Here is a 13,152-nt window from a genome sequence, read left to right on the forward strand (position 1 = left end):
CCGACGAAACTGATATGATTCCTCGTATTGTCTGTCCACAGCTGTATTATCATAACTCACATTTCCAAACCCCATTCCAATCCTTTTGTCTTGTTTATACTTCAACGTTACAGCTATCTGAAGTCTACTAAGCTCTTCTCGCAATAGAAGGAAGTGAAGATCATCATCATTCATTATGCATTGTGGAGGGGCTTCAAATTCAAGATTATATTTAACTTTCAGGATAAGATCAAACTTTGAAGAACTGACTTTTGTAGCCCTGTAAATGCAAGATTTAAGTTCTTTATAATTCACTGTAGGGGGCACAACGATTCCTTTCAACTGTCCCCCAATATACGAACTTTCATTCTCATCCCAATCACCTCTAAATCGAATAAATAGACACTTTTCTGTCATCCTACAAAGCAAGAGAACATTTGTCATTAAGTTGTACAAGCAATTGAAGTGTACTCTCGCTTTCTCTCAAAATCTCGCTCTCGCTCTCAAAATCTCACACTCTTTCTTACTCTTCCTCTTTCTTACTCTCTCCCAATACAAAATTTCGTAATGATACCTTTCCAAAAATAACTCATCAAAAATAATTAAACAGACTCAAAATAATTCACCTTTCTGAAAAAGCTGTTCCTTTCTGAGAAAGCCTCATCTTGGAAATCCCCATTCGAAAAATCTCCATACAACAAAACACCGTCGAAAACCAGAGAAGCAATCACCTTTGAAATGGAGTTTAGAGTTTAAAGAAATCATCATTGTATTGTGTTTAGGTATTATTGATTTGATTTGAGGCTTTCGTCGTGACATTTTGTCAAATCAACAGTACACTGACGAGCAATCACATCAAGCCAGGGAATGTCAAGCAATAGCGAGAGCGTTTAATCAGACAAGAGCGAGATTTACCTCGTGAGGTCGGTGTAAGGACAATTTACGTAATTTGGTATGACGATGATGTCAGCAGAGGGTCACATTATTTTTTAAAAATAGGTCATTTGACATTTTGGGCCCAATTTTTGGATCATCCGTACAAATTTCCAATGTAGATGGCTCCCAAACAAGAACCAGGGCCTTTCCCTTTTCTGTGTTGAACCAGGAGGGTGTAAGAAATGGAAGAAAACCCACTATTCCATTGGGTGGTTATCGATTTTCTGCATTGTGTTCCCCATTAATTTTCAATGATTGCAAAAACCCCATTATTTTGAATAGGTTAAAGCATCCATTAGCTCCATGAGATGAATTGATTTAGAAGTAGGGAAGGAGAAGGGCAAAGCAAGCAGTGGTTATCGACTTGTTATGGTCGAGGCAACCTTTTCCCAATAATGGGACTTTTTCATTTGCCTTTATTTTCAAAAAATCTAAGATTTGTTGTCATCCAAACAGGGAATATGGATAGTGCATTGATGTCCAGTGGAGGAGTGGAAGCTTCTTTGACTCTTTTAAAGTGCATTTTAACCTTTTCTTTATCATATATAAAAGCAAAAGGGGATTTTGGGAAAGTAAAGCAAAGCAAAGGTGGAGGAGGGTGGTGCTAATTTGTATTCATTTCTGAATGATACAGATCAATGATGTTAAAAGCAGAGGCCCATAGGTGCGATGGGAACACAGATTCTAATGCTCATTCTCATTCGGATTCCACCATCAACTGGCAGCAGAAGCAAGCAGCAGCTTATGCTCATCACCACCTTATTCTCTCTCTCTTATTGCTTTTCTTAGGATTTTTCACAATCCCACCTTGCATTTTCATTCTCAATGCTTTGTGGGGCCCTTGCACTACACATTTTTCCTCTTATCATTCAGTTCCCCATGATTGGATTAGTTTATTTAACATTGTCTCCTGCTTCTGTTTCTCTAGCATGATCCATTCTTCTTTGTTTCCAGCATTTGCACCCTCGGAAGCCATGCCTCTTTCTAGTGAGTAAATTAAACTTCCCCAACCTCTCCATTTTTCTTTTCTTTATGTTATTCCCTTCACAACATCTCTCTTTTTGCATCCCTCGATATCTTCTTTTTGTTCCTGGAATAAAGGAAAGATGGAGGAAACAGAAAAAACCAACAACAAACTTTGGGGACTGTTCAATCATAACTTTTACTTGATAATGTTTTGCTTATATATATATATATATATATATATATATATGTATGTATGTATGTATGTATGCATTTATGTATGTCCATATGAAAAAAATAAAATAAAATGGAGAGACAAGTATCTAACAGCTTGAAATTTGAGATGTTTCACTCATGTATATGATATTTTTAATTGTGATCTCTCTCCTTTGTATTGAGAAGATGGCCTCTTCTTTCCTCTTCATTTAATTTAAATATATTAGTTTGTTTACTTCCTAATCTTTTCCTTAGATTTATGAACCCAATACTCATTTGTTCTTTACTCTTTCTGTTCTGTCAATTTTAATGCCCTTTACACTGTTGATATATTTTGTGTGAAGGAGGAGATACTCCCATGGTTTCAACGTTCTATAGATGGAACAACCCCTTAAGACTGATCATTCAGGGGCTCCTACTATTCTCATTGTTGAGGTTGAATTATGCATCAACGGATCCTGATGTGGAAGGTATACTCAAATTCAAGTTAGCAGGAAAATTCTTCATATAAATATATATATATATATATATATATATATTAAATGATCACTTTATTCTTCTATCCGTTTCTAATATTCTAAAGCATATTGATATTGAATAGTAGCACTATTCACCCTAAGATGGATCTTGCTCTTCATATGGTATCAGTAATATTAATATTACAAGATTATGTTCAGTGGAAAAGAACTGATCTTGCTTGTGTTTTTGTTCTTTTTGTCACTCACTCTGATATTACTTTTTTTAATGTGTAGGAGAAGCTTTGGTCGATTTGTTAGGAGCACTGAATGATTCCAATCATCAGATAACTGATTGGAATTATCATCTTGTAAGCCCTTGCTTTAGTTGGTCGCATATTACCTGCCGAAATGGAAATGTCATATCCTTGTAAGTCTTTTTGCTTAAGATAAATTTGAATCAATTTTACTGTTTTGTTGTCTTTGCCTTCGATTTTTTCCATCATCAGAATTTGACTTTCTTTTCGCAGTTATGGATTTAATTTTTGATTTGGAATAATTTCAGGAGCTTGGGTTCAGTAGGATTTTCAGGATCACTTTCTCCCTCAGTTACCAAACTGAAGTATTTGGCCAGCCTGTAAGCTGCCTTCTGCATTTTACTGAACTCTATAATTACTATTATTATTATCAGGCAGTTCTCTAGAAAATGTTATATAATCGAATCTAAAGTAGAATTTCTTATCAAAGAGAACAGAGAATCTAGAGTAGATTTTGTTTAGCTTGATTAAAACTACAGTCGAGAAGCGTTTTCTAGCCTAAAATTTAGTTCTTTTGTTCTATCTTTTGCTTATTCCATCTTATTTTGGTTTTATCTTGAATCTATTCCTCCACTTCAATAATCTAATATGAAATCCTGTTCGTAAACCTTTTACTGAAACCAATTCTATACAAAATAGATATGGAAACTTGGTGACACAAGTCATTCAAAAACAAAAGAAACATTTGGTAGAGAAACTTAGTTCCCAGTACTCCATAAACTATTTCTACTTCTTGGAATGATACTATTTCAATGGTTGGAGATATTGATAATCAAAGTACTAGTCTGATTCTGTTACTGCTAACAATCTTCCAGGCGCTATCTTAAATTATAAATTCGTAGTTATGTTGCTAGTTAATTCAAATTTTCATTTCAAAACAACAGAAAGATGAATTTACTGTTTTGATGAGTTTGTGAACTGTAGTGATTCTTGTGAAGTGTAAAAAATTATCAAGTTAAACGTTCTGTTGCATGCACAAGTATATTTTCTTTGGATGGAGCATCGTCATTACGCTTTTCCCTGCTCATAATGTTGTGAGCCTACAAACTTGGCTTCTTAATGTGATGCTTGCACTATCTTCACGCAGGGATTTGCAGAACAATAATATAGCTGGTGTTCTACCAGATTATCTAGCTAACATGACCCACCTACAGAATTTGAATCTTGCTAATAATAACTTCAATGGCCCTATACCTGCAGCTTGGGGTCGACTTGTTGGTTTAAAGCATCTGTAAGGCTATTTTTTCCCCTTGTTTTTTAAATCTTAAAAAATGTTGACATATTTTGCGTAATGTCCATGTTATTTCGGTTTAGTGCATTGAGGGGGGATTATTATCAAAGATTTGGGAGTGTTCTCAAAGCATGATGATCAGAAAAGTTCTATGCGAGGTTGAGTTGTAAAGTTGCCTGGATTGGTTTAGTTCATATAACTGAATTCATGACTTTGGTTAGTGGTTCGTGGTTCTTAAATTAGCTTATCGTCACATCATGTCTCTTTTAGATTCTTGTTTACTCTCTTACAATTTCTGGAAAGTTATCGGTTCTAAATTCTAGACCTGAAAATGGGCAAGTAGTTTTTTAATGTACTATATTTCCCTAGTTCTGTTTACAAAATTTCAAAAAGAAATTTGGGTTGGATTTGATGCATTACTAGACCAAGTCATTTCGGTTGAAAGTCTTTGAACTCAAGGGTTGGAAATGCTACCAAAGTCCCACATTGGTTAGATAAGGGGAGGATCATGGGTATATAAGTGAGGATGACTATCTCCATTGGTATGAGGCCTTTCGGGGTGAAACCAAGAACAAAACCATGAGAGTTTATGCTCAAACTGGACAATATCATACCATTGTGGAGATAGTTTGAGGGTCGTTGTCCTTATCAAGTGGTATCAGAATCCTCAGTGCTGAACAAAGATGTATAGTGGAGCCTTGGAAGTAGTCATGGTGTGATCTGTGGGGGAGACTTCGGTAGTCTTTTGTTCGAGGAGAGGATTGCAATAAACTTCAACCTTTTTCTACTATTCTTATAATTCATCTCACCAGGCTGACCTTTGACTTTCGTACACTCTACCCCCAAATGCTTGTGGCAGGGATCTCTCAGATAACAACTTAACAGGAGAAGTTCCGACACAGTTCTTTTCAATTCCGATGTTCAAGTAAATATACTCGTTCAAATTCTCCTTTATCACATGTCTAAGAATTAAGGATAATGTATTATCTTGTCTGCTGAGTTATTTAGCAGACTATGTCAGTGTCACTTAACCTATCTATCTGTTAATGAAAATGTGAAGCATCATTATCCACTAATAATTACTTTTGATTTTTGTTGGAATGTCAGTGAATTGCAATTTGCAAACTTTCACCTCTTAAAGTATTCGCTTTTCTATATCACCTTTTAACTAGAAGGGTTTAATATCATGATTGAATTGAAATCAAATGCTCTATAGTAGAAGTAAATGCCTAACTTTTTCCACATCACTCTAGTACAATCCTGTTGAAGAACTTACAAGCACTGCAACGTGTTCGAGTTGGTCATCTGCTTAACTTGAAACATTTTTTTCAGCTTTACAGGAACTGGTTTAAATTGTGGGTTTAGGTTGGACAAACCTTGTGTTTCGACATCTCCCCATCGAGGTTGGTTTATATATATCGTGTTATTGCACCATTATTATACCACATGAATTATTCAGTGACAGCCTCAGCTTTGTATTTTGACAGCTTCTGCAAAGAATTCAAAGTTCGGGGTAGTGGCAAGTACTGCAAGTTGTGGGGGTTTTATACTTCTGTCCATTGGTGCCTTTTTTGCTTATAGATGCTTCTACATGCATAAGCTTAAGGATTCTATTTTTGTTGATGTGGCTGGTAAGGTTTTGCTTAACTTTCCAATCCTTTTAAGCGTGTTTCTCATTTTATGACAATAATATTGAAGAAGTTTTATCAATGAAACCATACTCTCAATAATTCTAATTCTTTGATAGCAAATGCCAACTTTAACGTAGTTCAACTAATTAAGACATTCTACGTCGATAATTCGAGAATGATAGGAAGGATGGATGTTTATAGGATTCATTCTTTACAAGAGTTCAACATCCTAGGGAAAGTATCTTGGCATGCATTCTTGTGCAGCTAACATCATCTATATTATATCAGGTGAAGATGAATGTAAACTTTGCTTTGGGCAAATCAGAAGATTTTCATTGCGGGAAATCCAACTTGCTACCGATAACTTTAACGAAGCGAACATCATTGGCCAAGGAGGCTTTGGAAAGGTATATAAAGGCATCCTCTCAGATGCCTCCAAGGTGGCTGTGAAACGGTTAACAGACTACAATAGTCCTGGCGGGGAGGCTGCATTCCTAAGAGAAGTTCAACTAATAAGCGTTGCGGTGCACAGAAATCTCCTCAGGTTGATTGGTTTCTGCACAACCACATCTGAGAGAATCCTTGTTTATCCATTCATGCAGAATCTTAGCGTGGCACATCGCTTGAGAGGTAATAACTTCTATTTGTCATGCAATCTTGGTACTCTATTCCATCATCTAGGAGAGAAATCTAACCCTCTATTTATAGAAGATTCAAGCCCACTGCCACGAACTAAAACAAATTCATACTAAGAATAACAAGATTCCTGAATATACTACATTGTACATTACATCAATCATTTTCTTGTCCTACATGGGTTGTTTGTTCTTTTCATCAGTTGGCCTTAATTGCAAGAAGCTTTTGTTGTGAATCTGACTGTTTTGTTTGTTTTGGAATCAGATGGAACAAGGGTCATAAAACAAAGAAAATTCATCTTAGCAGACCTCAACTTGATATAAAATACTTGAATTGTTTAGGTCTCTAGTTTTTTAGTCCAAAAAACTGGTTCTCAAGAATATACTTTTTCTCCTTTCAAATCAAGTCCGTTTCAATTTTTTTTAATCAAAAGAGATGGTTGGAAATGTGATCAAAGTCCCACATTAGCTAGATAAGGGAATGACTTTGGATATATAAGGGTCTCCAATGGTACGAGGTCTTTTGAGTGAAACTAAATGCAAAATGATGAGGGTTTATGTCCAAAATGGACAACATCAAAATATTGTGAAGATATTTGGAGGTTATCGTCGCTAATAGAGACATAATAGCTATGAGACTTGGAAGTTCCAACAATGAAAAAGAAGTCGTATAGTTTCTACTCTGTAAAAAGGAGAACAATGAATGCTGACTTAAAATTAACCCCTATTATTCAATCTCTCTTTCCTCAATTAATTTGTTTCATAGGTTGACCATACTTTGCAGATTAACACGACCATTTAAAAATGATGTAGATTTAAAACCTGGAGAAAGAAGCTTGGACTGGGCCACAAGGAAACGAATTGCTTTCGGTGCATCTCATGGTTTGGAGTATTTGCATGAGCACTGTAATCCTAAGATCATTCATCGCGATTTGAAGGCTGCAAATATCTTATTAGACGATGACTTTGAAGCTGTCCTTGGAGATTTCGGGCTGGCTAAGCTAGTTGATACTAAAGTGACTCATATTACCACTCAAGTGCGCGGTACGATGGGTCACATTGCCCCAGAATACCTGTCCACTGGAAAGTCGTCCGAAAAGACAGATGTTTTTGGATATGGTATCACCCTTCTTGAACTTGTCACTGGCCAGCGAGCAATAGATTTCTCCCGCCTCGAAGAGGAGGAAGATGTTCTTCTACTTGATCATGTAAAATTTTCATTTACCATCCTTGGTTTACCAGATAAATGTCCACTTGAGAAGTCCTTTAGTGATGTGCTGAAATATAATGTGAAGTATGTGTTTATGAACTGAACAGATAAAGAAGTTGCAGAGGGAGAATAGGCTTGAAGATGTGGTGGACAAAAACTTAAAGAGCTACGACGAGAAAGAAGTCGAAAACATAGTTCAGGTGGCATTGCTTTGCACTCAAAGCTCACCGGAGGACCGGCCGACAATGGCGGAAGTTGTGAATCTACTACATGGAGAAGGGTTGGCAGATAGGTGGGCAGAGTGGATGCAGCTTGAAGAGGTAAGAGATCAGGAGGTGTCCCTCTTGTGTCACCAATTTGTTTGGGGTGAAGAGTCAAGTCATGATCAAGAAGCCATACAGTTGTCAAAAGCCAGATAGAAAGAGAAAGAAACCATTGACATTCTCCAATTTTGAAGCTAAACTCTTAGGAAATGAAAACTCATAATTTACTCTGAATCTCTGTATATAAGGTTGTTGGGAGCATGGAGATGGAAATTACCTAGGACTGAATAGCTCTGTCACTGTTTTGTCTGTCTCTGTCTGTCAAAAGATGGAGCAGATGGTTGTGAATTGTGATGGCAAGAGCTTTAGGATTACAATACAATATATAGATATTGTGAGCTGTTGAGGCTGCTAAAAGTAGCAGTTGCTGTTTTTATACATATATACTATACTTGTTTTGTTTGTATTTTCTTGCAAGACTTCTCAACTGTATGAAACAAGTCCTGTTAAACTATACTTTGTTAAGTGTATATCAAGCTTTAAGGCATTTTCTCAATACTTGAGGTCGTAAGTTTGAATTTTTACCGTTGAATTTGTATTGTGATATCATTATCTTATTTCTTTGGTTCAACAATGGCAAAAGCGTAAGTTTGAACTATCACACTTGAAATGGTAGCAAGTGCCTTTTAGTACTACTTCAGCCATAGCCATAAAAGTATTTAAGAAAAAAAAAAAAAACAGAATGTCATGATAGGAAACTAAAAGTTATAAGTTGATTCAATTCGAAACTAAAAGTTCAGTTTGGAAGGTCACGTTTAACAACCATTCGATTTTTTAAAATTAAGTCTATAAATACGGTTTATATCCATTAATTTTTTGTATTGTTGTTTACGTTTTAGGAGTGTTTTCAAAATCCAAATAAGTTTTGACTTTGAAAGCTAAAAAAAAAATATTTGTTTGTTTGTTTTTTAAGAATTTGGTTAAGAATTCAATCGTTTTCATGAAAAAATGAATACTATGATTATGAAAGTGTGTGAAAACAAGCATAGTTTTTATAAATAGAAGCAAAAAATCAAGCCTTCATTTACTACCAACTTAGGCCTCATTTGGCAATAATTTTGTCTTTTATTTTTTGTTTGAAAATTAAGCCCATTTCATTTCCTTTCCATTTCTTACCATTATTTGCATATTTGTTAAGTACAATCGTTCAATTATTAGTCAAATTCCAAAAATAATTTTTTAAAAGCTACTTTTCTTAATTTTCAAATATTGGATTAGTTTTTTAAACCATGCGTAAAAAGTGGATAACAAATAAATAAATTTAGAGGTGAAAGTAGTGTCTTTAACTTAACTTTTAAAAACAAAAATAAAAAACTAAATGGTTATCAAATGAGGGCTTAATTTTAAGTTTTTTATTTTTTAAATTTATATTTTTTTCCCTAAGTTTCTTTATCGATTTAAAAAAAACACTTGAATTTCTAATCAAATCCAAAACCAAAAATAACTTTTTTTAAGTTTTAAAAATTTGAGTTTATTTTTTTTTTCAAACACAAGTAGAAATAAGATAAGAAAACATAAATATTTATGTATCGAATATTATTTATAAATGTAATGTTCAGAACTAAAACGGAGACAGACACATAAGCATTTTTTTTTAATTTTACTTTCTAAGAGGATCATCTAATCTTTATATTTAAGGGATATTATAGTATTTTTATATCCAAAAAATAATTTAGGTAGAAACATGAGAGAAAAAGTGAAGATATTGCCTTCCGATCTTTTTTGTATGAATGACTCAAATTTGGTTGAGTTAATTAAAACTAACCTTTTATTTAGTCACAAAGCACCAATCAACACTAAATCTTTGGAGTTCATATAGATCATAAATTGATAAGATCCTAAACGCGATTTAAAATGCACAGTGAATTTATTAAATTCACTTTTATTGTTGATGGATGAGAATCTAGTATTATGAATGAAAAAAAAAGAGAGAGAAAAAAAAAAAAAAGCTAATTCTCATTATTTTTAGAATGTGAATAATTTGTTATTAGCAGCCAACAAAATTTGGGCATCTATACAAAAATTTAGATGAAGCATGGGAGTGTTTTAATTTTGCGCAGTGAAGGTCCATAGGGTTGGTTTCTTCTTCTTCTTCTTCCTTGATTCTGTGGCTAATTCAAATTGCAGAATTGAATTGTAATGTTATGGGGAGAAGTGTTTCAAGGTCTCCGTCGTATACTCACCGCTCCAGTTCCCATCGCCATGGTCGGAGAAGCAGAAGGGACCGAACTCCTTCCCCATATTATTCCAATTCCCATTCCAGGTTTTCATCATCACTCACAATTCTCCTTTTCTTCTTCTCTACGCTTTTCCATTATTTTTTTTCTCCATATTCTTACAGGAGAAGGAGCCGTTCAACCTCCCTCCGCCGCCGCAGAACTCCTTCCCCCTCCTACCGTCGTCGTAGAAGTCGCTCTCCCACCCCACGGAGACGCCGCCGTCGCAGAAGTAGGTCTTTCTCCTTATCCCCTTCCCCCAAATCCTCTAGTTCCAGTCCTAGCCCTGCATCCACTGATCGCAAAAATTCCATAGACAAGCTTAAGAAAGAGGAAGAAGAGAAGAAAAGGTACTTCCCCCATTTTTTTTTTTTAAATTCACATCCCAGTTACGCTGTCCTTATTCTAAATTCGTACTGCTCCTTAGCTTCACAACCTAGGTGCTTTTACATATTAAAACGTGAAAAAATGTCTTCAATGTGACTGAACGTGGTCTATGTAAGCAGTTGAAACAAACGGCCAGAAGATCATCAGTTAAATCAAACAAAATATGAGTTAACTAATGGTAGTTACCTCTCTAACGGCTAAGAACTGAAACTAAACAGCAAGCTGGTGCAATAAGAGATGAATTTTGATATTTTCTTTCTTTAACTTCTTGGTTCTCATTTGGCTGATCATCTTGTAACCCTCCTTCATTAATAGAACTTCCAAGCTGCTGGGTCTACGAGGATGTAAGCATACTTCAGAACCACCACAACTCCTTGTGCATTTGAATCTTTATTTTGACTGTCTTGACTGTAAGCTTTGATGCAATGTTAAACATACCAAATTCTTGAGCTATACGCCTATAAGAGTTTAGTACAATTTTATACGTTGAACAAGTGCAAATCACTTATGTATGGTGTGATATGGTTGAAGATAGGTAGAAATGACAAACTTTTGATTTTGATTTTGATCTTTTGATTTTGTTGTTTCTGACCTGAATGAGATTTTGGCTCTATGATTGACATTTAGTGCTCCTTCTTTCAGGCGTGAAGCAGAGTTGAAGAAGTTAGAAGAAGATGCAGCTAGGAGGCTGGAAGAATTAATTCAGAAGAATGTTCAAGAAATACTAAACTCTGAAGAGACTAGACTAGAAATACAGAGGCGAATAGAGGAAGGTCGCAAGAAATTGTTTGATGATGTTGATCGGCAACTTGAGAAAGAGAAAGAAGCTGCTCTTACTGCTGCAAGACAGAAAGAAGTAAGCATTTTCTTTCGTAGGCCTTTTGCTCCATTTTATGGTTATTTCAACTCTAAAGACACATTGATAGTCATCACATGTTATAGAACGATTACTTTGCATCAAAAAGTATGAGGATGTTGTTGTTTGCAGCCGTTGGATATTTACAATATGTCAATTTAAGCACTTGGTATTTTCTTCTAACTTCTACTTACAATATTATGTCTCAATGTACTTGTGTAGCTTGTGGAAGCCAATTTAATAATCTTTTCTCCTCGCATTTTTGTTCAAGAAATATAATTTGGCTAATGGGATTTGATATCGGGTGAAACATTGTTACAAGCGGCTGTTCACAGGAGAAAGTAAATGCAAGGAATTTGTTTTGTGGTCACACAAAATCCAAATCGAAATTCTATAGGAATATTGGCTTCATTAAAGATTTCAAAATACAAGTTCTTTTAAAAATTCTGACGTCCCATTTATGGCCGAATCTCTGACTTCTTCCTCCACTACTTTATGCTTATACTTCTTTAAGTAGTTTGTAATTAAGACCCCTTTAAATTATATGATATGAAAGGGTACCTTATTGGTTTATTTGGGACAGCAATGTTTCCGGGTAGGCCCTTTGTGACACTATCACTGGCCATTGTTAGTTGGAATTAGGCCTGTTGTGACAGGAATAATCAGAGGTATGCTGACACATGTATACCTGTTCAGTCCTAGTGTGGTGGAGTGGAATGGGAATCACTGAACCCTTTAGATAGTGATTATGGTCTATGGACACTACTTTATTGGAGAGAAAGGCACGTTGAATAGTTTTAATCGGGTTTGGTTAAATCTTCAGTAGTCAATTATATTATATCATTTTGAAACATGATGTATTATTTTGCAAGCAGCATTAGTTTTGAAGGAAAAGTCCAGTTCTTGGGCAATCCGTGTTACTCCCTAGTGAATGAGCTTGTGGTTTATGTCTGGATTGGAATCTGAATACTAATGCTTATATTCACGCTCTTTAGTGAAAATTTTCTCTCTTTTCTGTCAAATTTACCTATGATATTTTTGAATGCAACATTTTCAGGAACAAGCCCGAAAAGAGAGAGAAGAGCTAGATAGAATGCTAGAAGAGAATAGGAGAAGGGTAGAAGAAGCTCAGCGTAGAGAAGCTCTGGAGCTGCAGCGGAAGGAAGAAGAACGATATCGTGAGCTGGAGCTGATTCAGAGACAAAAAGAGGAGGCCGCTCGGAGGAAAAAGCTGGAACAGGGAGAGGAGAGAACATAGAACGTAGATTGTGTTGCAGCCGAGAATGTATGGTCTACTGTAGATGAAATATGGTACATCCATAGTTTCCTGATCCATGCAATGGTGAACTTGAAGCCGATGATTTTTGGTCAAAGTTGCTAATATCGTTTGGGCTATTTACCTATTCCTTGCATTTTGTGGGACAATGATATTGGTTTCTTTGGCGCCCCTTTGAGTTTCTGTTTTGTGGTTGTTCTATGACATGGACAACACATGAATTTTGGGTGGTTGATTTGTTATTGAATTGATCTCGTCAAGTCGTTCTATAACTGAAGTGCTCATAAAGCTTATTATCAATTCTTAAAAATTGTAGGCTGTCTTAACAATTTATGCTGTGAACTAATGACATTAATCTGGACCAAAATGTGATTGGTACGATTCTTAACTCATATAATGGTTGAACTCATAAAAAACGAATAAAAGATGGCATTGCTAAGCTAAGGTAATTTTAGATGATAAAAAAAATGTGTGGTAAGGAAGAAAAGAACATATTCGAGATGAGTAGTGTTAAAAATAAA

The 13,152-nt window shown here is 35.4% G+C and overlaps 2 protein-coding genes across 2 annotated transcripts; both read left to right on the forward strand.

Moving 5' to 3' along the window:
• The first annotated feature begins 1,492 nt into the window (after positions 1-1,492).
• On the forward strand, positions 1,493-8,392 carry LOC120088289 (Leucine-rich repeat protein kinase family protein). Its single transcript, XM_039045480.2, has 11 exons — positions 1,493-1,902; positions 2,439-2,564; positions 2,847-2,979; positions 3,115-3,186; positions 3,954-4,097; positions 4,957-5,022; positions 5,430-5,500; positions 5,585-5,728; positions 6,017-6,358; positions 7,177-7,571; positions 7,681-8,392. Exons 1-11 carry the CDS (start codon positions 1,554-1,556, stop codon positions 7,990-7,992), a joined length of 2,154 nt encoding a protein of 717 aa, XP_038901408.1. The 5' UTR covers positions 1,493-1,553; the 3' UTR covers positions 7,993-8,392.
• Positions 8,393-9,756: 1,364 nt separating this feature from the next.
• On the forward strand, positions 9,757-12,903 carry LOC120087622 (uncharacterized). The gene is made up of 4 exons (XM_039044452.2): positions 9,757-10,159; positions 10,238-10,462; positions 11,142-11,355; positions 12,413-12,903. Exons 1-4 carry the CDS (start codon positions 10,041-10,043, stop codon positions 12,611-12,613), a joined length of 759 nt encoding a protein of 252 aa, XP_038900380.1. The 5' UTR covers positions 9,757-10,040; the 3' UTR covers positions 12,614-12,903.
• Positions 12,904-13,152: the final 249 nt, after the last annotated feature.

The sequence above is a fragment of the Benincasa hispida genome, chromosome 10 (genome assembly GCF_027475165.1).
Source record: "Benincasa hispida cultivar pf3 chromosome 10, pf3_genome.v1.1, whole genome shotgun sequence".
NCBI classification, from domain to species: Eukaryota; Viridiplantae; Streptophyta; class Magnoliopsida; order Cucurbitales; family Cucurbitaceae; genus Benincasa; species Benincasa hispida.

Excerpts from the sequence above, each read along its gene's own strand:
- LOC120088289 (XM_039045480.2), top strand. The coding sequence starts at position 1,554 with ATGATGTTAAAAGCAGAGGCCCATAGGTGCGATGGGAACACAGATTCT. Across the intron at positions 3,187-3,953 it reads CTGAAGTATTTGGCCAGCCT|GGATTTGCAGAACAATAATA; the intron begins GTAAGCTGCCTT and ends ATCTTCACGCAG. Across the intron at positions 4,098-4,956 it reads CTTGTTGGTTTAAAGCATCT|GGATCTCTCAGATAACAACT; the intron begins GTAAGGCTATTT and ends TGCTTGTGGCAG.
- LOC120087622 (XM_039044452.2), top strand. The coding sequence starts at position 10,041 with ATGGGGAGAAGTGTTTCAAGGTCTCCGTCGTATACTCACCGCTCCAGT. Across the intron at positions 10,160-10,237 it reads TATTCCAATTCCCATTCCAG|GAGAAGGAGCCGTTCAACCT; the intron begins GTTTTCATCATC and ends ATATTCTTACAG. Across the intron at positions 10,463-11,141 it reads GAGGAAGAAGAGAAGAAAAG|GCGTGAAGCAGAGTTGAAGA; the intron begins GTACTTCCCCCA and ends TCCTTCTTTCAG.